At 35.8% G+C, this 24,965-nt stretch overlaps 1 protein-coding gene across 10 annotated transcripts in view; it reads right to left on the minus strand.

Moving 5' to 3' along the window:
- Positions 1-24,465, minus strand: part of CB3H14orf39 (chromosome B3 C14orf39 homolog) — a 52,987-nt gene extending 28,522 nt beyond the window's left edge. For 2 of the 10 annotated variants that reach the window (XM_023255743.2, XM_019833084.3), the window contains exons 1-11: positions 24,307-24,465; positions 23,460-23,521; positions 23,309-23,365; positions 20,527-20,653; positions 16,126-16,215; positions 7,434-7,621; positions 7,306-7,348; positions 5,447-5,567; positions 4,436-4,521; positions 1,856-1,986; positions 1,079-1,155 (exon numbers count right to left, since the gene is read on the minus strand). In XM_023255743.2, the coding sequence (XP_023111511.2) occupies positions 1,079-1,155; positions 1,856-1,986; positions 4,436-4,521; positions 5,447-5,567; positions 7,306-7,348; positions 7,434-7,621; positions 16,126-16,215; positions 20,527-20,653; positions 23,309-23,365; positions 23,460-23,508 (969 nt within the window). In that variant the 5' untranslated portion in view covers positions 23,509-23,521; positions 24,307-24,465. Of the gene's footprint in view, positions 1-1,078; positions 1,156-1,855; positions 1,987-4,435; positions 4,522-5,446; positions 5,568-7,305; positions 7,349-7,433; positions 7,622-16,125; positions 16,216-20,526; positions 20,654-23,308; positions 23,387-23,459; positions 23,522-24,306 lie in introns of all 10 variants that reach the window. The other 8 variants (XM_045060002.1, XM_045059996.1, XM_045059999.1 and 5 more) reach the window with 7 other exon arrangements.
- Positions 24,466-24,965: the final 500 nt, after the last annotated feature.

Below are 24,965 nucleotides of genomic sequence, written 5' to 3' on the forward strand. Positions count from 1 at the left end.
AGAAAAGAACTTGGGTAAACTTTTGTTTCCCTTATTTATCTTCCTACCTTCATCCCATATTGATCTCATCTGAAATTTTAGTACCAGATTTAAACATTTTTGTAATTAATACATATTTACGATAAGTTTCACTAATTAATTTGGTTACCACTACACCTCTATCTGTATGTATTAATTACAAATTAATGAAAGGCAATTATATTTTCCATTGAGAATTCCCCCCTGGACTATTTTCAGGAAGAATGGGGGAAGACAGAGATGTGCCACACCAGAAGCTAGCTTTCTGGGTAGTATGCTCCTTATTTTTCTTAAGCATCAAGAACCCCCTAGAAGGGCGACTGGGTGACTAAGTTTGTTAAGCATCTGACTCTTGACTTTGTCTCAGGTCATGATCTCATGGTTTCTGAATTCAAATCTGTGTTGGGCTCCGTGTTGATGGTGCAGAGCCTGCTTGGGATTCTCTCTCTCCCTCTCTCTCTCTCTCCACCCCTCCTCTGCATGTGCTGTCTCTCAAAATAAACAAATAAACTTAAGAAAAGAAGAACTCCCTAGAGTTACCATCTATCTCTCTAACCGAAGCTCCTACACTTACTGCTTCCACCTACAGACAGTGATCCAATGCTGATGCCTAGCCAAAGGCAGAGTAGATATGAGTTGAACAGGTGTTAACTAATTAACTCCCACTGAAGTAACCCAACCAATTACCCTATTCATTGTCCCCAGACCTATACCTTCTATAATAGTGTTCTATGCAAGTCCTGGGTCACAATTTCCCCCTTCAATCTAATCCTGTTTTCCTCCTTCAGAAATATCTGGGTTTGACTAGGTACAGGGCTTAGCATTTTTAAATATCTTTTCTATTTTTTAAGAGTAAGTGAGAAGGCTACAGTATATGTTCAGGCTGCCATACTGAAATTCTTTTAAGATTTTTAGACACTGAGGTTGTAGTAATGGCTGATTTAATATATTTATAACACACACACACACATACACACCCATGTTCTAAATGCAATACATTCATTATCTCATTTAATGCAAGCAAATATTTAATTTATACTATTAAAAAGGAAATACCTACCTGCATGTTGTTTCCTTTCTGCCTAAAGTCAATATTGGCAAGCTTTGACTGTTTCACAGAACTTTCTTCTTTTTTATCTAGGTTATTAAATTGCACAACTTCAAATGAATTTCAGAGATAGAATCAAATATTATGCCCAAAATTCAACATAAACTTGTAATTAAAAAAATCAAGTTACATGAAGATTTAATTTAAATTATAGAAGTGTGTGGAATTCCTGCAAACCTTTTAATTCCTCACTATATAAACTATCATAACAAGCATGAGTGTAAAATGAAAACCAGCTTACAAAACTACATCTTTATAATGAGGAACCAAATAAGACTGAGGGAAAAAGAACAGCTAGTGCAGTTAATCTAATACAATGTAGTTAATCTAATCTGCAGATCCACTGAATGAAACACGATTCAAATATCTCAGTGACTAGGTCACAAATATCATTAATACAAGTCAGCTACCCACTTTAATTACATACACTAATAACACAACACCTCAAATGAAAAATTATTATTCATCCTCCTCTGGCAGCTGTGTGACCCAACCAGAACACTTGTTTTAATATTATGCGGATGATTTCTCTCTCAAAGAGAAAAAAGTTAGGGATAGAAGGCATATTGTTCACTCTCAGAAAGAATCAAAGTGATACTTTCTGAGTCTATTGGTCTCTAGTATTGTTTGTTCTTGCTTACACCAAATGATAACAAAATTTGCTTCTGCCTTTTCTTCTATGTGTTTACAAAGAAAACTAAGTTTTTAAATAATTAACAGATACTGTACCTACAACTCTTGCCTCTGAAGAATGCATTTTCATTGGTCTGACTTTCTCAGATTCATATGGAAGAAATAATCGACTGTTTTGAGGGGCTTTATTCAATATAAGTACATGTTGTTCATCTTTTTCAAAAATTCTGAAGGGTAAATTACATTAAATATTTAGTAAGTAAAAAATTAACATATTTTAAATCTAGAAGAGACTTATATACTATATAAATTCATTTTGCAGATAGTAAAACTGAGTTTCAGAACATTTAAAATATCTGCCCAATAAAATTATTTACTGGTGTCACAGCTAAAACACACTTTTCCAGATTAAGTCCAGTGCTCTTCTCAGTATACCACACTCTCATTTTAAAACATAATCAATTTACTCAAGGGATACAGGAGTGCTGATGCATAGGGACACTTGTACCCCAATGTTGATAGCAGCACTTTCAACAATAGCCAAATTATGGAAAGAGCCTAAATGTCCATCAACTGATGAATGGATAAAGAAATTGTAGTTTATATACACAATGGAATACTACTTGGCAATGAGAAAGAATGAAATATGGCCTTTTGTAGCAACGTGGATGGAACTGGAGAGTGTTATGCTAAGTGAAATAAGTCATACAAAGACAGATACCATATGTTTTCACTCTTATGTGGATCCTGAGAAACTTAACAGAAGACCATGGGGGAGGAGAAGGAAAAAAAAAGTTAGAGGGAGAGAGCCAAACCATAAGAGACTCTTAAAAACTGAGAATAAACTGAGGGTTGATGGGGGATGAGAAGGAGGGGAAAGTGGGTGATGGGTATTGAGGAGGGCACCTTTTGGGATGAGAACTGGGTGTTGTATGGAAACCAATTTGACAATAAATTTCATATTAAAAAAATAAAATATAATAATTTTAGGAGAATTTCTAAACATGTTAAAAAATTTCTAAACAAAACTTTATCCACAAATAACATGCTACAGATTTCAGAGTACTTCAAACTTTAAAAATAATTATTCAGAAACAATTCAGCTACATGAATCCAGAAACCACTAAAGCAATAACACAAATCATAAATGGGTCTTTTTAGTTTTTTACTTAAAATTTTACTTAAGTTTTTTACTCATTGAATTTTTCCTAAAGAAATAATTTTAATTAGTTTTAGTTAAATAATTTAAATGATGTTATTTATAATAACTATGAAATAGATATTGAGTAAAAATGACTAAACAGTTACATAAATTCCTCTCAATATAGAGGATTTTTACAGTACTAAAAAGTCATGAAGTGAAATTCTATACATGTACTTATTTCCTACTCAATTTCTTTGGAGAATTAAAGACAACATTATTATGTTTGTAAGAAGTGGGAGAGGGGAATCAAGAAAATTAATAGATCCAAGGAAGTGGGATCAGAGAAATTAACTTTGGAGAGGAAATGTGCTGAAACATCAGGACAAGAGTAATGGAGCCTACTAAGGAGATGAATTTAAAAAGAATAAAAAAGCATTCGGGCAAAAACAGAAAAGGTAGAAATTTTATCAGACACAGCAACAGTAATACATCTATTTTTCTGTCACACAGTAACAGGTAAAATCTAACTTTTTTTTTGAATGCCTCCATCACTGATGTCTGCTTTATCACCATAAGGATGAAAAGCAAGGAAACATATGATGCCACAGATTCAGTAGCATTTTGATTCATCTTCACTCTCTGTGGCAAAAGAACGGTCAAGCTGGTGACAGAGTGAAAAAAAGGTAAATACAGGGGTGCCTGGGTGGCTCAGTTGGTTGGGCATCCAGCTCTTGTTTTCAGCTCAGGTCATGATCTCATGGTTTTAGGGACAGAGTCCCATGTTGGGCTCTGCACTGATAACACACAGCCTGCTTGGGATTCTTTCTGTTCTCTCGCCGCCCCTCCCCCACTGGCTCACGCATGCTCAGTTCTCTCTCAGAATAAATAAATAACCATTTTTTATGGTTAATAAATAAAAAGTTTTAAATGGTTGTTATGGGGGGGGGGGGGAGAGGGAGGGAGAGAGAGAGAGAGAGAGAGCACACAAAAAGAGAGAGGCAGAGAGAGAGGGGGAGACCCAGAATCCAAAGCAGGCTCTAGGCTCTGAGTTGTCAGCACAGAGCCCCACATGGGGCTCGAACTCACACGAACTGGGAGATCATAACCTGAGCTAAAGTCAGACGCTTAACTGAATGAGCCACCAGGCTCCCCTGTAAATAAATAAACATTTTTTAAAAAGTTAAATATAATGCTGCTCCCACTATTATTCCTTTGTTTTACTCCTACTGGTGACCCATCATGGAAAACTGGATAAAAGGTAGCTTATAAAACAGCAAATGTGCTGCTGCTGCCTTACTTCTCTCTATACATTATCCTTGGCCTTACTAAATAACAAGCATATTTTAATGTTAGTCTACAATATTTAAGGGTATAAATTAATATTTTTCATAATAAATAAGCAGAAAATAGCCTGCACAAAAATGTATATAGATACTGTGTGAATATTAGTGGCTTGGGATAGAATATGGAATCAAATGTTTAGATGCAGAATAACCATTCACATAAAATCCCATTTTAAGGATTACCTATACCTTTCTTTCAATTCCTTTCTCTTTTCCTTATTTTTTTCTTCCAGAGTTTCTGCAAGATTCTTAGTTTCATGAAGTCTTGCAATCTGCTAAAAAGAAAAATGACAAAGCAGAACAAAGTAAGTACCAAGGAACACATGCTTTATCTTAATAAATATGATTTTTTCTATATAATTACAGGATTTATGTTTTTGTAGTATTAGCTATATTTAGTAAAAGTTGCTAAAACCAGGTCAAAATTAACAATAAATCATACTCCTTTAATTTTTCCTTACAATTTCATTAGCCAACCTAGATTCAATGAACTTCCATCTTCTTTTTTAAAGACTATGATCAGAAGCAAAGCAGACATCAATTCCCCGTAAACAGACCTAGTTATCATACATTTTAAAGGAAGTAGCATCTACTTTGTTCTTACTACTAACATGACTTTACTGTTATTTGGAACCTAATACCTATGAATGGTAAATGTATCTTCTTTAACACAATTTTCAAAAAATTCAGAAAATTAGCTATTCTATTTTTTTCTCAGAATCTGGAAGTAACTTTGATAGGTTCTCAGTCAATGAAAGCCATTTCAATAGATGACATTAAAAATGTATTCAAGAAATTATGCACCATCAATCTTTAAGTCTAAACTAGTTCTAGCCTAGCTCTATACAGATTATAGTCATAAATTTTCAAGATTAAGTTCTTAAAACCATTTATTGTCTTGTTTTCTTTGCTGACAACACTGTTGTAGTGAGTGTCTTTAAATTCCTGTTATTAAGCTACATCTTGCTCTTTACTCATCTTTTTTCAGCTGCCAAAGAAAATTAAACCATTCCCTAAAACTTAAAATTAAATATACTTACTACCTAAAACATATTTTTGGATCCAAAGATAATCTGAGGCAAATAAATTATCATAAGCCATTCTCCATATTTAGGCTTTTTGGAAATAGCTCTTCTAAGACTAAATATACCATTATACATATACCTTAAATATATTAGAAATATATTACAAAATATATACCTGGTTTAAATAATTAATTTCTATTTCCACTTCATCTACTTCTTTCTTCAATTCAGATGAACTTTTGGAAAAACTTCTGGCATGTTTAAGAATATTTTGTGTTTTACATCTCACATTAACCCTTTTATATTAAGGAACGATGTTATGCAAGTAAAATTGACATTTATAACATATGTACCATATCAGAAATAGTTAACATTATGTCACATTATTTATAAAATTTTCCATATAAGCAGTAAGCAATATTAAAAACAGTGCCTGAAAACAGGTAATGCTAACATGAACATTTGGCAAACTGACAAAGATAACTTGTTGCTTACCTATATTATATAATGAACTTAAAAACATTTCACCTAAAATATGTTAGAATTTTTTTTCACTTAAATATTTCACATGGGGTTTTTTTGCTTTTGTTTTTTTACCTAAGTTCATCAAGTTATTTGGTATAACTAAAAATATGTAATCAATTCAGGTCCAAATTTAACTTCTTGTGTTTCCATTATTTATTTGTTCCAAAATCAATATTTAAAAATCTACCCAATTTCCCTTTTCTTGTTCTGTAAGGTTCATCAGTGCAGCCTGCAGGACTCAGAAAACAGCAAGATCTTCCATCTGGACTTTCTGCTTGAACTGAAGTTACACCAATTTCAAGTAGAGAATTTCTCAGCTGTTAACAGACATCCTGCACAGTTATTAATCACTACGACTTCCTAAGTTACTCTATAATCCATTTAGGGGAATTTAAAAATAAAATAGTTATAGTGAACAAGAACTCCAGAGAAAATCTATTTAAGATGGAATATCTCCTTCTCTGCCCTAAAATATATAATTTATATGCTGGAACATAAAATTTCACATGAATATTATTTATGCTATATTGTTATAAAAGTATCAATTAAATTTTAAATATAGACATTTAAATCTAATCTTCAATTCTCCCTACCTTCATCACCTGTTCTTGTTTCTCATATAATCTTGTAACTCATCCCTTCCTACATCCAACCCCCTAATCCCCGCTATACCTCATGCATCAATGAACCTCTGCCTCTTCCCATTGAGAAGTTACAACACAGGCAGCAAATGAACAACTATGCTGTTTACAGTTGTTTATAAGCTAAAACCTAAACATGAAGACAGCAAGCAACAAAGGAGTTAAAAGATGATTTAGGATGAAGCAGAATGAAGCAAGGTAGAATGCAGGGATAAAGAAGACTTAGTACAAACAGTGGAGTTATAATCTAATAGGAAAGCATATGAAGGATTGCAGAGGTTGGAAGAGGATTAAAGTTCTAAGTTCATCATCAGGGAAGATCACCTTGACAAACAGATGAGACTTAGACCAATTAAGAATTACTTAATCATCTAATACAATGCCACTGTATTAGAATTATTTGTTTACATGTCTGTCTCCCTTACTAAACTGTGAGCTCCCTGCAAGAAAGCTCTGTATCTTCTTGAGGATTGCCTGGCACAAGGTAGTCCCCCAATGAATTTCTATAGATGAGTAAATAATTGTGATTACCACCTTCCATTCTAACAAGTAATAACCAATTGATTTAATTGGAATTCTTTCTTTGGTAAGACAGAGCAAGAAGACTTCTTCATTGGTTTGGTTGCTAAGATACACCACTTAAAGCAGTCATCACTTTATTCTCATTAAAACTGCTTGCTTCTGATCACATGTATATAAATATGAAAACTAACCCCAGCTGACCTGTAAAGTAACTTCTCTATTTTTTTTAATTAAACAAGCAAAAAACTCCTAATCCATGTGATACTTACCAAGGAATCACAATGACAAAATACAGAAAAAAACACTTATCTACAAAAATTCTAGGTAGAAGTACTTTTGTGGATACATATGTAATGTCCATTTAGTAAGTGATGGAAAAGGAGCAGGTACTGAAAAACAAAATCATATTTTAGTCTAATTCATTATTCATTACAAAGATACAATTATTAAACAATATATAAAAAATGTTAATACCTAGAAGTTCCATAAAGATAGCTTCATTCATTTTTAGTTGTTCAGTACATGCCAACACTCTATTTTGAATTTCTTCATGTTCTTTTTTCTTCTCATAATATACATGTGAAAGAGGTGTTTCTGAGTATTTTAGTTGATATTGCTTCAAAACATCTTTATACTGACATACATAATCATGATACATTTTTCTGTTAAAATTTTAAAAAATGATGTCAATATAAAAACAGTATATCTAGAAACTTTCTAAGTATCACTTGTTAAAGTCTACTAAACTAAGTATAAATGGCAAGTCAAATACCTACTTATCTGTTTCCCTCAATACTGTTTGCCCTTCAAACTTTCCTTAACTCCATCACACTTTTCAAGTCTTTACTTTCCCACTACCTGAGTTATTCATTCCTTAATCCTCTTCCATTTAACTTTTATTCTCACCATTCCAAAGAAACTAGCCTTCACAAGGTCACCAATGATCTAACTGTCCAACTCAGTGATCTCTTTTTTTTCTCATCCTAAGACAGTGCAGAACCTTTTTTTTTTTTTAGTTTTTATTTAAATTCTAGTTAACATAGTCTAATATTAGTTTCAGGTGTACAATTTAGTGATTCAACACTTACATACAACACCTGGTGCTCATCACAAGTGCACTCCTTAATCTCCATCACCTATTTAACCCATCCCCCACCCACCTCTCCTCTGGTAAACATTAGTTTGTTCTCTACAGTTAAGAGTCTGTTTCTTATTTGCCTCTTTTTTCTCCCTATGGTCATTTGTTTTGTTTCTTAAATTCCACATAGGAGTGAAATCATATGGCATTTGCTTTTCTCTGACTTACTTTGCTTAGCATGATACTCTCTAGTTTCATCCATGTCATTGCAAATGGCAAGATTTCATTTTTTTATGCCTAATGTTCCACTGTGTGTGTGTGTGTGTGTGTGTGTGTGTGTGTGTGTGTGTGTGTGTGTATACCACATCTTCTTTATCCATTCATCAGTCAGTGAACACTTGGGCTGTTTCCATAATTTGGCTATTGTAGGTAATGTTTGCTATAAACATTGGGGTGCATGTATCCCTTCAAATTAGTGTTTTTGTATTCTCTTGGTAAATACCTAGTAGTACAACTGCTGGCTCATAAGACAGTTCTATTTTTAACTTTATGAGGAACCTCCATACCGTTTTCCAGAGTAGCTGCACCAGTTTGCATTTCCACCAACCAGTGCAGGAGCGTTTCCCTTTCTCCACATCCTTGCCAATACCTGTTGTTTCTTGTGTTGTTGGTATTTGGGATTTCATCAAAAGATATTTGAGACTTCATCAAAGTTAAAATTTTTTTTTAATGTTTATTTATTCTTGAGACAGAGACAGAGCATGAACAGGGGAGGGGCAGAGAGAGAGGGAAACACAGAATCTGAAACAGGCTCCAGGCTCTGAGCTGTCAGCACAGAGCCCGACATGGGGCTCAAACCCACGAACTGTGAAATCATGACCTGAGACGAAGTCGGACGCCCAACCGACTGAGCCACCCAGATGCCCCAAGACTTCATCAAAATTAAAACCTTCTTCAGTGAAGGAAACAATCAATAAAACTAAAAGGCAATTTAGGGGCGCCTGGGTGGCGCAGTCGGTTAAGCGTCCGACTTCAGCCAGGTCACGATCTCGCGGTCCGGGAGTTCGAGCCCCGTGTCAGGCTCTGGGCTGATGGCTCAGAGCCTGGAGCCTGTTTCCGATTCTGTGTCTCCCTCTCTCTCTGCCCCTCCCCCGTTCATGCTCTGTCTCTCTCTGTCCCAAAAATAAATAAACGTTGAAAAAAAAATTTTAAAGGCAATTTATAGAATGGCAGAAGATATTTACAAATGACATATCTGATAAAGGGTTAGTATCTAAAATATATAAAGAACTTATAAAACTCAACACCCTAAAATGAATGATCCAATTAAAAACTGGCAGAAGACATGAATAAACATTTTTCCAAAGAAGATAAACAGATGGCCAACAGACACAGGAAAAAGTGCTCAACAACACTCATCATCAGGGAAATGCAAATCAAAACTACAATGAGAACCTGGTTCTTCTGATGACTTCCTGATCTCTATCCTCCCTGAGTTTTCAGTTGTTATTGTCCCCAGTCCATCTACCTCTAAAACTATATGTTCTAAATCCTCAACTCTCTAAGCTAACATTATACAGGAAGTCATGTTTTATGTTAGAACTCTAGGTTCACAATCATTCTTATATACTCCATATCTGTTTTATGAAGGAAATTTCAGCACTGTTTGGAGGAGCTCCTCCAGTCTAAATCAGGTAGAGGTGGATTGGTCATCTATGTAGACACAAGTCTTAAGTGGGATAGTTAATTCTTGCAAAAGGATATTAACTCTTCCTTCTCATTTGACTTTTGCTTGATCTACAATAGGGGTCAGTTACTATGACCTATGGGCCAAATCTAACCTGTCACTTGTTTTTGTATGGCCTGTGAGCTAAGAATAACTTCTGAATTTTAAAATTACTGAAAAACAAAATAATAGTATTTCATGACACATTAAAATTATATGAAATTCAAGCTGTAATGTCCATAAATAAAGTTTTATTAGAACACAGCCATTCATTTTGTATTGTCTAAAGTTGTTCTTGCATCACAACAGTAAGGTTGAGTATCAACAGAGACTTAGTATAACCCACAAAGCCTAAAATATTTACTATCTGGCTCTTTATAAAAAAAAAAGTTTGCTGGGGCGCCTGGGTGGCTCAGTCGGTTGAGCGTCCAACTTCAGCTCAGGTCACGATCTCGCGGTCCGTGAGTTCGAGCCCTGCATTGGGCTCTGGGCTGATGGCTCGGAACCTGGAGCCTGCTTCCGATTCTGTGTCTCCCTCTCTCTCTGTCCCTTCCCCGTTCATGCTCTGTCTCTCTCTGTCTCAAAAATAAACTTAAAAAAATAAATAAATAAAAAAGTTTGCTAATCCTAATCTACAACAATGAAAATGTTCAATCCAGGTTTATCATAGGAAATATATTCTTTAGATTCTTTCTACCCAATTCTTAAGTTTCAAGAAAGAACATGCATTGAAAATTTTCTAAAAATATATAGTCCTTATGTTCCTCAAAATTTTGTAAATTTTCTAAATCAAAACATTCTATATGGGGGAATTTATTTAAAGATACTATGATTATCTCATCTTAACAGATGAGAAAAGAACAGTATTCATAAATGCTTGTATACTGAGAAAAAAAAGTAAGGATAACAGCATTGTACTGATCAGCAGATCTGAATCTCCTCATGTTTTAATTTTTTAATATACTAAATAAACTCTGGGGGCACCTGGGTAGCTCAGTCGGTTAAGCATCTGACTTTGGCTCAGGTCATGATCTCACAGTTTGTGAGTTTGAGCACCATGTCAGGCTCTCTGCTGTCAGGACGGAGCCCACTTCAGATCCTCTGTCCCCCTCTCTTTCTACCCCTCCCCCACTTGTTCTCTATCAAAATAAATTAAATTAAAAAAAATATATATATATACACTAAACTCTGTCCCCTTTAGCAAGATAAAGCAGTTGAGCCCCAAAACTCCTATTCCTCTAAATGCCTATTTGCTAATTAATCCCTCACTTCTTTTTAAAAAAAATTTGTTTTTGAGAGACAGAGATAGAGTGCAAGTAGAGGAGGGGCAGAGAGAGAGGGAGACACAGAATCCGAAGCAGGCTCCAGGCTCTGAGCTGTCAGCACAGAGCCCAATGCGGGGCTCGAACTCACAAACTGCAAGATCATGACCTGAGCTGAAGGTCACCTAGGCTGAGGCACCTAGGCACCCCTAATCCCTCACTTCTTGGGAAAATGGCCCAGGGAAGAGGGAAATACCTATAGAAAACTGAATTGGAGTGGCCAGTTTCAGATGAAATTAGCATTCCACATTTACCCTATTCATGTTGTATATTCATGCCCACTGTTCTTATATACTCCATACAGGGACTTTAGCAGAGACCAGCATAGCAAAATCATGATTCAAGAAGAGCCCTGACTATCTCATCTGCTGACAATAGTAGTCTTAATGAATGTCTAGAATGGAAGATTAGGAGAAACAAGAAGCTGGTTCCTCTATTTCCTTCAGCATCCATGATACCAACAAATGGAGTCATTTCCTTTTATAAGCATCTGGTATTGAGTCATCAATTCAATCAACCTATGTGGTTGGTTTAAGAAAGAAATACTTGTTTCCACTATTAAAATGACTACTCTGGCTACCTAAGAGAAGTCATCCACAACAAACACTATCATCAGCTAGGTACACTTTTGAACTGCTTTGTTCTAGCCTCTCAAAGAAGCATTTTTAATAATGTTTTATAGCCATGACTTGCATTGAGAGATGTTCTAAGAAGTAATATATATTTTGTTTATTTTGGGGAGGTCACTGAAGATACTACCACACTGTACAATTATCCTTTAATGAGAACTCAGGCGAGAAATTTCTCTCAAATCTCATTACCAGGAAAAACTTCTGCTTATCCTTAACAATTGAACTGTTTTTTAAATGAATACTCTGGGGGCGCCTGGGTGGCGCAGTTGGTTAAGCGTCCGACTTCAGCCAGGTCACGGTCTCGCGGTCCGTGAGTTCGAGCCCCGCGTCAGGCTCTGGGCTGATGGCTCAGAGCCTGGAGCCTGTTTCCGATTCTGTGTCTCCCTCTCTCTCTGCCCCTCGCCCGTTCATGCTCTGTCTCTCTCTGTCCCAAAAATAAATAAACGTTGAAAAAAAATTAAAAAAAAAAATAAATGAATACTCTGAATCCCAAAATGATCACATTTCCATAATGCCTGACTACTAGGAATTCCAGAACCTAATCTGTATCTATATTTAACAAATGTACAAGGCCATGTAATATGAATTTCTATTCTAATCAAATGCTTCATCTTCTTACATTATCCTTATATTCCTATAGCCTTAATTTTTATATTTAGTTTTCTTTTAACACTATGGCATTATACAAATTATCTCAAATCCTTTTTAGATTGAAGCAGGGTCTAAAAATTAAAAAGTAACAGTCTCTTTCACTAATTTCACCCTTTACCTATTCCTTGGATGACTGTATACTCTAGCTTTCTTTCCTTTTTGCTCTATTCATTTCCATGGACAATCTTACCTATTTCCATGATTTCAAATGCCAACAAAGTCCAAATCTATTACTTTAGTTGTTATCTTAAGACCTATCTTTGAATATAAAGGGTATTGCAGTCTATATTTAGTATGTTTTTAATTAAAATATAAAAATTGGAGTGATGTCAGCAAGAGGACAGAATAAAACATCCCTCATGTGTATTGCCCCCTCAAAAATAATAATTACCATATATCCATGGGCAAAAGTGCATTTGTGAGAGCTTTGTGATCCAGGTAGGAGACTGTGAAACCCTGGTGTAGTCCAAGACTAAGAAGAGCTATTTTGAGAAGGCAGGCTCACATTCTGGTGGTTAACTCACTCTGGTCCTGACTACAGACCCAGAAATAGTTCTGTACTCCTGAGACCTCAGCTACAGCCCATTTGGCCTTGGGTCTGTTACCAGCACTATACACCAAAGGACTCAGGAGTCATGCCCACCCCTGTGTCAGGAAATAAGCATACATCCCCTGGTCCCAGCTGTGGACCCTGCAGTGGCCCGTGAACCAGCTCTAGTCCCTATGGTCGCAGTCTGGGAGCCCCTGGAGGCAAGCTTGCCACACTCATTCAGACTATAGATTCTGGAAGGGCCCCATTAACTGGGCTCGAGCCCATCCCAGCCACAGTCTCAAAGAGTCCTGCTGGCACAGGGATCCAGCAGGAGACACTCCTGTCTGTGCCCCTAAAGATCCTGATACTTGATGGGCCTTATGCTTGGTTCCAACCCCCACGCAGCTACAGTTTATCAGCAGTACTAAGGGTCTAGTTCCCAGTGGGAGACACTCCTGTCTGCACCCAAGAAGATCCTCAAGAGCCATATACTTAGTTCTAGGTCTCTCACAGCCAAAGGCCACCAGCAGACCTGCTAGCCCTGGAGCCCCCCAAATAGGTACTCCTATATGTATCCCTAGAAATTCTAAAAGGGCCCTATACTTGGCTCCAGCCCCTCCTGCTACAGTCAGGGAGTGGTCCAGCTCACCCAGGGACCTGGTGGAAGACAAGCCCTTCTGTCCCTTCATAGCCAGGACTACAGACCTCAATCTTGATTGTGGAAACTGAAACCTCACTAAGGCTCAGTTCCAGTCCCTTCTGGCTACTAAAGTTTAGGGCCAGTCATGACTACCCACAGATCTATCCAGTGACTAGCCAGGAGGCCTCCCAGGGACCTATTGGGAGTCATACCAGTCCACACACTTGGTAATAGAAAACAGAAATACCATATGATCCAGTAATTCCACTACTGGGTATTTAGCCCCCAAAAACAAAAATACTAATTCAAAATTATATATGAACCCCTATGTTTATAGCTGAATTATTTACAATAACCAAATATGTAAGCAACCCAAGTGTCCACCTACAGATGAATGGATAAAGAATATATACGTATGTATGTATGTGTGTGTGTGTGCGCGTGTGTGTGTGCGCACGTGTGTGTGTATATATATATATATATATATATATATTCACATTCAATGGAAAAAATTCAGCCCTGGAGCCCCATGTTGAGCAGAGAGTTTAAAAATAAAAATTAAAAATCCCAACCCTTTAAAAAAATTGTTTAAATGTGGTATATATATGCAATGGAATTTTTTATTCAGTCATAATAAATAACTGCTGCCATTTATGACACCGTGGAAGGACCTTGAGAGTATTATGCCGAGTGATTAAGAGAAAAACAAATATGATATGATCTTAATTATATGAAAAATCTAAAAAAAGCCAGATCATCAAAACAGAATAGAATGATGGCTGCCAGCGGCCAGGAGATGTTGCCCAAAGGATACAAACTTCCAGTTGTAAGGTAAATAAGTTCTGGGGATTTAACACACAGCATGGTAAATATAAGAATACTGTATTATATCCTTAAAAATTGCTAAGAGAGTAAATCTTAAATGTTCTTACTACAAAAAACCCCAGTAGTTATATGAGGTGATAGATGTGCTACCTACCTAGCCTTACTGTGGCAGACACTTTAAAATACATACATGCATCAAGCCATCATGTTTGTACACCTCAAACTTAAACAATGTTATATGTCAATTATATATCAATAAATCCAGAAGAAAAGTAAAAAAAACAACAAAATAAAGTATAAAAGAGGACATAAAATATAAAAAATGATGAAAATATTTATGAAATATTTCAATATTTTTGAAAAAAAATTTATGAAAATATTTCAATTTTTTTAATTAAGTGAAATTAGGGTGCCTGGATGGCTCAGAGTATCTGACTTCAGCTTAGGTCATGATCTCATGATTCCTGAATTCAAGCCCTGCATCAGGGTCACTGCTGTCAGGGCAGAGCCTGCTTTGGATACTCTGTTCCCTCTCTTTGCCCCTCCCCCACTCATGCTCTGTCTCAAAAATAAATATTTTATAAAAATTAAGTGACACACTGTAGGTTAGCCAATTTGACAATAAATTATATTTAAAAAATATAAATAAATAAATAAATAAATAAATAAATAAATAAATAAATAGCTAGCACTGGATTAAAAATCAAGGAAGGTTACATGAAGAAGTGGAATTGTGAAGGCCAAAATATTCCATCAATTTGAATATTTTAAACTTGGTTTTTGATGAAGAATTAGATTGATGGAGGGCAGGGGGGAGGGGAAAATAGGTGACCGGGATTGAGGAAGGCACTTGGGATGAGTACTGGGTGTTGTATATAAATGATGAATCATGGGAATCTACTCCCAAAGCCAAGAGCAATCTGTATATTATGTATGTTAGCTAACTTGACAAAAAATTGTATTTAAAAAAAATTGACCTTTGAAAAAAAATTAAGTGAAATTATAATGCTATATAATATATTCAAAGTCTTTCAACTTGTTTTATTATATTCACTAATTACATTTAGTACTCAAGACCAGGTTATTTTATACATAATAAAATAAACCCATACAAATATTGGGGTTTCTCCATCAGAATATAATACCCCACTACATTAGCTTTCTGAAAAAGAGAAGTCTCATATCAAATCCCCTTCAAGGTATGCAGGTGCCCTCTGTGCCTATTCAGCAGTTCCCTACTGAAGACTGGAGTGCTTAGCCTGCCACTGAAGACTGATCTGCAGCTCCCACTGCTCAGGCCACTGAATGGACAGGGACAACCACTGAGTGGTCTTAAGCTGCTCTTTTACAGAGGCAAACAAAATGGAAATAAGGTTGATGGAAAACAGTTTCTAAAAAATAAAAATAAATAAAATCCCCTTCAAAAGTCAATACTCCAAATTTTTCATAAGCTAATTCTCTAACTAACTATTCCCCCAGATGTTTACCTGTAACAATTGTTATAAAGACCATTAATTGAAGCACTCTGCTATAACAATTGCCACTGACAAATTGTTTCTACCTAAGGATTCAGTAGAGCTTTATAACGAATAGGTAGACCTCCAATGGTACCGAAAGAGTACAAAGCACTGGATTTACTTTAAAAAAAAAAACAAAAAACCTCTCAACGTACAAGTTTCTGCATTTTTCAAGTAACGTCTTTGCTACACATATCCTATTAATAAATTATAGAATTGATAAGCTTAAATTAATATATGTACTTGTCTTTTTCACTAGTTTCTTGATAAACGGTAAATTGGTCCTGCATATAGTCTTCATGTTTATGAAAAACATCACATGTTGGCTTCCAGCTATAGAAAAAAAAAATTGTAATTAGCATCTCAGAATGACAAATTGTAAGAGATAATAAAAATGAATTTAACCATTTAAAGATAATGAATATCTTCCTGGAGAAAACAAGTTTATAACAAGAAAATATTCCCACCTCTCATCACCACACTACCACCACTCAGACAATCATACATACACTCAAATATCAACATTGATCAATTTTTATGTAAAACCCATTGTGGAACCATGACTAAGGCAGAAGCAAATGTTACATGGTTGGACTGTGTATTGCTATGGCATTTCTAGAATATACTCTGCAACACTCCAACATCAGGCTTTCCTTCTATTTCTCATATCTTGGCTAAGAAATTCTTTGGGAATAAGGATTCAAAGAATTATAAGGCCTAAAGAGAGGCTTTTTCTCCCTTGAAACTTAGAAACTCAGATTGTTATACCCTCCTGAACTAGAAAGAAAGAAACTAGGCCAAAATGAATTATAAAATCAGATAGTAAGAATAAAATGAATAGCTATCTTACACATTTTTTGTTTTAAGACTTGAAAAATGTTATCAATGTGACAAATCTAAAATTTGCATATACCATGACAGCTTCCATTCTAAGTGTTGTTCAACTATTTCCTCCAGCTCTTTTTTCTAATCTTTTAATATTTTTTCAGAGTCAAAAAGTTCACACTGGAAGCACAGAGAAGTATATAAGGAAATAGCTATCATCCATATTCTCAAATACAGAATAATATCTACTACTACTGTTTTAATAAACTATTTCCAGATTTTTTAAGTACATAATTTAACATCTTTGAGATTATATTCATATATATGTGTATCCTCCTTTATCACCTTTTAAATTATACACATTTTCCTTGTCACTTAGAATTCATTGTAAAGGTTTTAATAAATACATCATATTCCATAACTTTATCTAACAATTCCCATATTGTTGGCCATTTTTGCTTAATCTAAGTTTTTCCATTGTAAATAGAATTTTTACTTAAATATTTGTCTGAATTTCTAACAATTTCCTTAGAAAACATTCCCAAAAATGGAATTATAAGGTCAAAGGTTATACATACACATATTCTGAGTGTTTTAAAAATTCTGTAAGAAATACATGTTCACTGAGAAGATATTCTCTGTAAGCATGTACATATTGATGTACATATTCCCAGTTTATTTCTAATTATATATATATATATATACAATTACTAAGCTGGGTTCATACTATGAATGTTGTTTTATTGCTTCATTCAGTTTGCAATATACATCTTTTCGTGTCAATAGAAAGTTAACCTCTTTCCATGTCAATAAATATACATTCATAATTTTATTGGCTGCCTACTGTTCATATGCACATACCAAAATCCATTTAACCCATCACCTAATGTTGTACGCTAGAGTTGCTTCCAATGTTTTCCTATCATTAAAAAAGGTTGAAACAAAACACCTTGTTATACATTACATCTTTGAGAGAATGCCTAATTATTTCCTTACGAAAAATTCTCAGAAATGGACACTTTTAATCAAAAGTCGTGTTTATTTATTTTTTAAGCTTATTTATTTATTTTGAGAGAGTTGAGGAGGGACACAGACAGAGGGGGTGAGACTGAATCCCAATCAGGCTCTTCACGGTCAATGCAGAGCCTGATGCAGGGCTTAAACTCACAAATCAAGAGAACATGACCTGAGCCGAAGTTGGACACTTAACCCACTGAGCCACCCAGGTACAACAAAAGTCATGTTTATTTTTAAAGCTTTTTAAAAAAATACTGACATATCATCCAAAAGGTTTATACCAGCATACATTACTATAGTGTACAAGGTAAGTGATTTTCTTATTCCCTGGCCAACACAAGATATTATCTTTCTTTAAATTTCTGTAAAACTTAAAGGCAAAAAGTAGCATTTTATTATTGCTTGAATTTGGATGTCTTAGATTACTAGTAAGATTGGGCATTTATTCACATTTTTCTTAAACATACATTTCTTCATTTTGGTATTTACCTATTCCTATTTATTTTCTTTGCCCATTTTTCTAACAGGGCTTTTGCTTATTAGTTTCCACAAGTACTTTACATTTTTAAAAATAACCATTACTTGACACTTTTCCAAACTTATTCTTTTGCCTTTTATACCATTTGGGGGCATTTTTCATTTTAATTTGTGTGTAGTCACATTTATCCATTGTCTCCTCTGTAGTTTCTACTTTTGGTGACACACTTAGAAAGGTCTTCTACTCTCAAAGATTATACAGTCACTTACATTTCTTCTAGTACTTTCATGAATTCATATTCCACATTTTAATCTCTTAACCAGTATGGTGAAATCATGAATTAGAGGTATATCATGATATTAAGATCTCTACTAACTGTCCTTGGAACCCAGCGAGACATTAAGCTTGTCTGAAGTACAGTACATCTTGTACTGGTTCTATAACTGGTTCTTAGAACAGCAGATTCTAACGGGAAACTACTTTTCCAGCACCCACTGCATCTAGTTGAAGGAAACCACTGGTAAAACTTCCTACAATAAAACTTAAATCAAAATAAAAGAAAAAGTTCAATAATATATGGTTTTTTGTTGTTGATCAGATTGCCAAAAAATTTAAACAAAAATTTAAGCATAATTTCGGTGTTGGCAAGGGTATGAGGAAGCAAGAACTCTCATACACTGTTGGTGGAAGTATGAATTCATATAATCTTTTTGGAGAGCAGTTCAGCATTATCTATCAAACAGTTAAATGTGCATACTCTTTGATCTAACAACTGCATGTCTAGAAGCTCATTCTATAGCAACAGGTCCATTAATATGGAAGGATACCAGTACATGTTGCTCATATTAGGGAAAAACTGGAAACCTAAATGTCTATTAATAGGGGAATGGTTAAATGATATAAGATACATCAATACTATAAAATCCTATGGAGCTGTTAAAGAATTAAATCTATACATAATCATTATATGTATAGCACAATTTACATAACATACTGTTAAATTTAAAAACTATAAGTACAGTATGATCCCATATTATAAAAAGAAAAAGTAGACATACATATATATATATGTAATAATGATACTGAATTTTTATTGAAAAATGCCTGAAAAGATTCTCAGAATGATTAAAAATGATTTCCTTTAAGGAAGAGGACAGGGTTGAGGTGGGAACTGCAGACAGAGTAACTTTTTATTCCACACATTTGTATACTTTTTGAATTTCTATACTAGGTATGTGCTACTTTTATAAAGGGGAAAAATAAAAAAGATTTATTAAAATTCTGAATAACGGGTGGCTCAGTTGATTAAGCACCTGACTCCTTATTTCAGCTAGGTCATGATCTCATGATCATGGAATCAAGCCCCACATTGGGCTCTGCATTGGGTGTGGAGCCTGCTTACAATTCTCTCTGTCCTTCTCCCTCTGCCCCTCCCCTGCCCTCAAAAGAAATAATAAAATAAAATATTTAAAAATTTTTTGAATAACAATGTATTTTTAAACAAATAGGATTCTGAAATATAGTAGTTAATACAAAGACAATGGTCTGTATTAAGTACAGAAAATTGACATTTTATTTATTTATAAAAAATTTGTTAACGTTTATTTATTATTGAGAGACCGAGAGAGACACAGCATAAGCATGGGAGGGACAGAGAGAGGAGGAAACACTGAATCTGAAGCAGGCTCCAGGCTCTGAGCCGTCAGCAGAGAGCCCAACACGGGGCCTGAATTCATGAACTGCGAGATCATAACTTGAGCTGAAGTCGGATGCTTAACCGACTGAGCCACCCAGACACCCTGACACATTTTATTTTTGTAATATATAATAAAGTTCTATCAGTAAGCCTTTGCTTCAAAATGTTTATGTCTTATAGTAAATTTAACCATTAGGATCCAGAACCTGAAGCCATGTTGAAAGAATTCTTAACATAGTAAGTACTTTCACTTTGAAAATCAACTTATTTTAGGCTAGATTCTCCTACATAAAAATAAATCTTAAAAATTCAAATACGGAAATTGTTTCAACTTTATCCAATAGGAATTTTATATAGTGAGCCTATATTATTCAAAATTCTGCAAACTATTTGGATCTGAATTAGATCTTACAGTGCTTCTATTTTTCTTTTGATCCTCCTATGAGCCCTTTTTACAGAAGCATGTAGTAAAGCAATTTAAGACCTGATTCATTATTTTGCTAATACAAAATACTACTTTAAAGCAACAGTGTCTCCAAGTATAAAAACTATAAATTATAAATAACAGAAACCTTAAATAAAGAATCCAGTGACAATTACTGAAAGTTCATTTCTTTCAAATACTCACTTACTACAGTTGTCTTTGATCTCCTCACTATGTTTACAGTAATGACCAATTTCCTCATCTGTCGTATTTATAGTTTCATGTATCTTACAAATAGCTGCCTTGTTTTCTTTAATATCTTCAAAGCATTCTGAAAAGGAGAAATGTTTATTTTCTTAAGGTAGAAGTCATAAATTCAAAATTAACAAACACAGAGGAAAAAGGGGTATGGCAACTTAGCTAAAAGGAGAGGAGTTAGAGAATGGAGAAGAGAGGTTTGAGATGGGAAGGGCCCTATACTAAAAAGCACAGAACCAGAACCAGGCTTGCTCATAGATCCAGAAGCAAAGGATCTGTGTTTGGACTGAAGAGAAGTACACTTGAAACTAATATGACACTGTATGTTAACTAACTGGAATTTAAATTAAAACTTAAAAAAAAAAAAGACCCTGTTCCTCATCTTTAACATAAGAAGGCTAGATCAAGTGATATCTAGAATCAGTGGCGTCTTATGATTGTATGCGTTCATGTAAACATTTAGTCATATGTGATACTAACTTGTTTCGGTTTGGACAAATGTTAAATTTCCCTTCACTGATTCCGTGTCAATTAATTATTAAATACACCTTCAACTCACTTCTTTGCTACTAGTGAAAAAATACAAGATAAAAATAGAATTTCTTAAACATTAAAATAAATTATTAGCACTCATACTCCGTATTCTTTTTTGTCACAAAAAGGTAACCAAATTCTACCTTTTTAGAAATCAAGAAATTAATGGTTCTATTTTATAATAGCTTTTATGTTGGATCTTAAAATACTGTATGTATGTAATTTGCTTTGCCATTTCACTCATAATATCATTTTTCAGAATTATTCCTGAAAATGTGGCATGCATCAATCCTGACCCCTGACTTCTGGTCATGTCTAAAAAGATTTTTAAAAATTCACTCTTGGGGCGCCTGGGTGGCACAGTCGGTTAAGCGTCCGACTTCAGCCAGGTCACGATCTCACGGTCCGTGGGTTTGAGCCCCTTGTCAGGCTCTGGGCTGATGGCTCAGAGCCTGGAGCCTGTTTCCGATTCTGTGTCTCCCTCTCTCTCTGCCCCTCCCCCATTCATGCTCTGTCTCTCTCTGTCCCAAAAATAAATAAACGTTGAAAAAAAAATTAAAAAAAAAATTCACTCAAAGGATCCAAAATATGTAAAGAACTTAGAACACTCAATACCCAAAAAACAAATAATCCAGTTAAAAAATGGACAGAAGACATGAAGAGACATTTTTCCAAAGAAGACATACAGATGGCTAATAGACACATGAAAAGATGCTCAACATCACTCATCATCAGGGAAATACAAATCAAAACTACAATGAGCTATCACCTCACACCTGTCAGAATGGCTGAAATTAACAACACAGGAAACAACAGATGTTGGCAAAGAGGTGGAAAAAGGGGAACCCTTCTGCACTGTTGGTGGGAATGCAAACTGGTACAGCCACTCTGGAAAACAGTATGGAGGTTCCTCAAAAAGTTAAAAATGGAACTACCCTACAATCCAGCAATTGCATAGGTATTTACCCAAAGGATTCAAAAATATTGATTCAAAGGGGCTCATGCACATCGATGTTTATAGTAGCACTATCAACAATAGTCAAATTCTGGAAAGACCCCAAATGTCCAACAACTGATGAATGGATAAAGAATATGTGGCATATATATATAACGGAATATTCAGCCACAAAAAAGAATGAAATCTTGCCATTTGCAATGACATGGATGGAGCCAGACAGTATTATGCTGAACAAAATAAGTGAGTCAGAGAAAGACAAATACCATGGGATTTCACTCATATGTGGAATTTAGGACACAAAACGAACACAGGGAAAATAGAGTGGGGGGAAAAACCGTAAGACGGATTCTTAACTATAGAGAATAAACTGAGGGTGGCTGGAGGGGAGGAGGCAGGGGGATGGGTTAAATGAGTGATGGGTATTAAGGACTGCACTTGTGATGAGCACTGGGTGTTGTATCTAAGTGATGAACCACTAAATCCTACACCTAAAACTAATACTACACTGTATGTTAACTAACTGGAATTTAAATAAAAACCTGAGGGGTACCTGAGTGGCTCAGTAGGTTATGCGTCCAACTCTGGACTTCTGCTCAGCTCATGAGCCCAAGGTGGGGAGGAAGCCTGGCATCAGGCTCCCCATGCTTAAAATTCTCTGTCTCCCTCTGCTGCTCTTCCCCACTTGCACTCACACTCTCTCTCTCAAATAAAATAGATTAAAAATAAATACAAACTTGAAACTACAAAAAAGAACATAAATTTAAAAATAAAACCAAAAATTTTTCAATAAAATGTTTGAAGTAACTGGTGTTGTCTGAGAAAAAAAACATATTTTTAACTGCACTGAATTAAGGGGTTATTTCTTAATTTTTATTTTTGAGAGAGAAAGAGTGTTGAGTGGGGGAGGGACAGAGAGAGAGGGAGACACAGAATTCTCCAGGCTCTGAGCTGTCAGCACAGAGGCCCAAGCAGGGCTCACACTCATGAAGTGCAAGATCATGACCTGGGCCAAAGGGGTTATTTCTGCTTAAAGCAAAATTCTTCAACACAGAATAATTAAATGCTGAATACAGAAATTTATTATTGAGAATCTGTAGTTCAGGCAAATAGCATTAGTCACTAGATAGAACTGGCACAAAAGTTATAATGCCAACTGTAAGTTGGCAACTGCATTATTATCTTATATGCCATAAAAAATTTAAAAACTAAATACCTTTATCATGCCAAATGACTTACTGTTAATCCGTTGAATCATATCTTCTTTAGTACTTATATCTTGCTCATACTGGAAAACTAAAATAAATAATTTTGTGACTTCACTTCGTTGTTAAATGTTAAATAATAATACAAATAGTTACCCATTTCTTTATTTTCATTTTATACCTACCAAATTCTAGCAAAAGCCTGTCCAAACTGACAAATAGGCTGTCATCCATCTTGGATGCTACACTAAAAAACACAAAAATATTTATAAGAAGAAATTTCTGAAGCCATATGCAAAACAGCATATATTCATTCGGTAGCAAACTTTCTAATCAGACATTATTACAGAAAAATATGGGGTGGGGGGCAAGCACTGGGAAGGGGAGGAACACCTTCAGTCCAGTACTGGGCACTTAATACTTGCTGAATGTCGCTGCACGACTGAAATACCTGGGGGGCGGAGAGAGCCTTAATAATTGTTTATATGTGGTATTGCAATAAGTCATTGAATCTTCTGGAGTCCACAGACACCAAGACTTCCCAAAACGACACGCCTTTGAAAATAACTAGTATCTGAATATGTCCTTTCTTGGCGTGTGTACTACTACGCGTAGCAAGAGTCCTAAACAAAGTCCTTTACCAACAGCAAGGTAAAACCCAGGAAGAGTGCAATTTTACCCTTAGGAATTTACCACCAGGACTCCAAAAAGCGGAGGTTTTCACAAGACTGCCAATTCGCATTACAAAATACGCCTGAGGCGGGGCGTCGCTTCACTCCTAACTCGCAGATTCAAGGAGCCACTCTTCCCGCGCGTTTTGAAGCGGGAGGTTGGCTCGGGACCAACACCCTTACAGCCATCGAGCCTCCCCTCACCCGGGGCCACCCCCAACCCCCCAACCCACGCGCCATCAAACCCCCACGCGACCTCTGGTCGAACTCTGGGGACAGGGCCCGCCCGCCCCCCAAATCCCTCAGAGCCGCTCGCCCAGGGAATAACCGCCACATACAGACAGTTCCCTTTCCCGCCCACCTCAAGTTTCCCTCCGGGACCCGAACATCCACGCCCTTCCTTCTCCGGGTCCCACACTTTATTCTGGGTCCGGAGCCCGGGGTACTCGACGCGTACCCGGACACTGAAAAGCCGACGGCAGTCCCGCCTCGGCCCCACCCAGCCCCGCGAGACCCCGCGAAGCCGAGAACGGGAGCCGCAGATCGCGCTGAAGAGCGAGATTAAACTCCCCGCGAGACCAGTGCTGCGGCCATCACCCCTTCCCCTGGGGCGAGGAGAGAACCCAACACCCTAAACCCCCAGGAGTGGTGCTGGAGTTACAAGAGAAGCCCTGAAACAACAGGGAACACGTCAGGAAGACTATTCATTCCCCTTGTAACCTAGCAGTTTAAAAAAGTATTTTGCAGAACAGCAGGAACATCGATATTATCGTAACGTGAAAGTAAAAACCGCTAGAATCAATCATCAAAATATATTTTTGCATTCAGCGTTTTCAAAACTTCTTTAAAAGCAAGTATAAGAGTTCGAATGCATTTTCATTCAACAAACATTTTGAATGACTCATTTGTTTAGTTTCAAATAAAATGAACATTAACGTTTTTTGTCCAAATGCTGTGTTTAGGTAATTTATGCTCTTAGACTTTGTCAGCATATCCAAAGTGAAAAAGAGAGTGGAGTAA

Source organism: Felis catus, chromosome B3, assembly GCF_018350175.1.
Source record: "Felis catus isolate Fca126 chromosome B3, F.catus_Fca126_mat1.0, whole genome shotgun sequence".
Classification (NCBI taxonomy): domain Eukaryota; kingdom Metazoa; phylum Chordata; class Mammalia; order Carnivora; family Felidae; genus Felis; species Felis catus.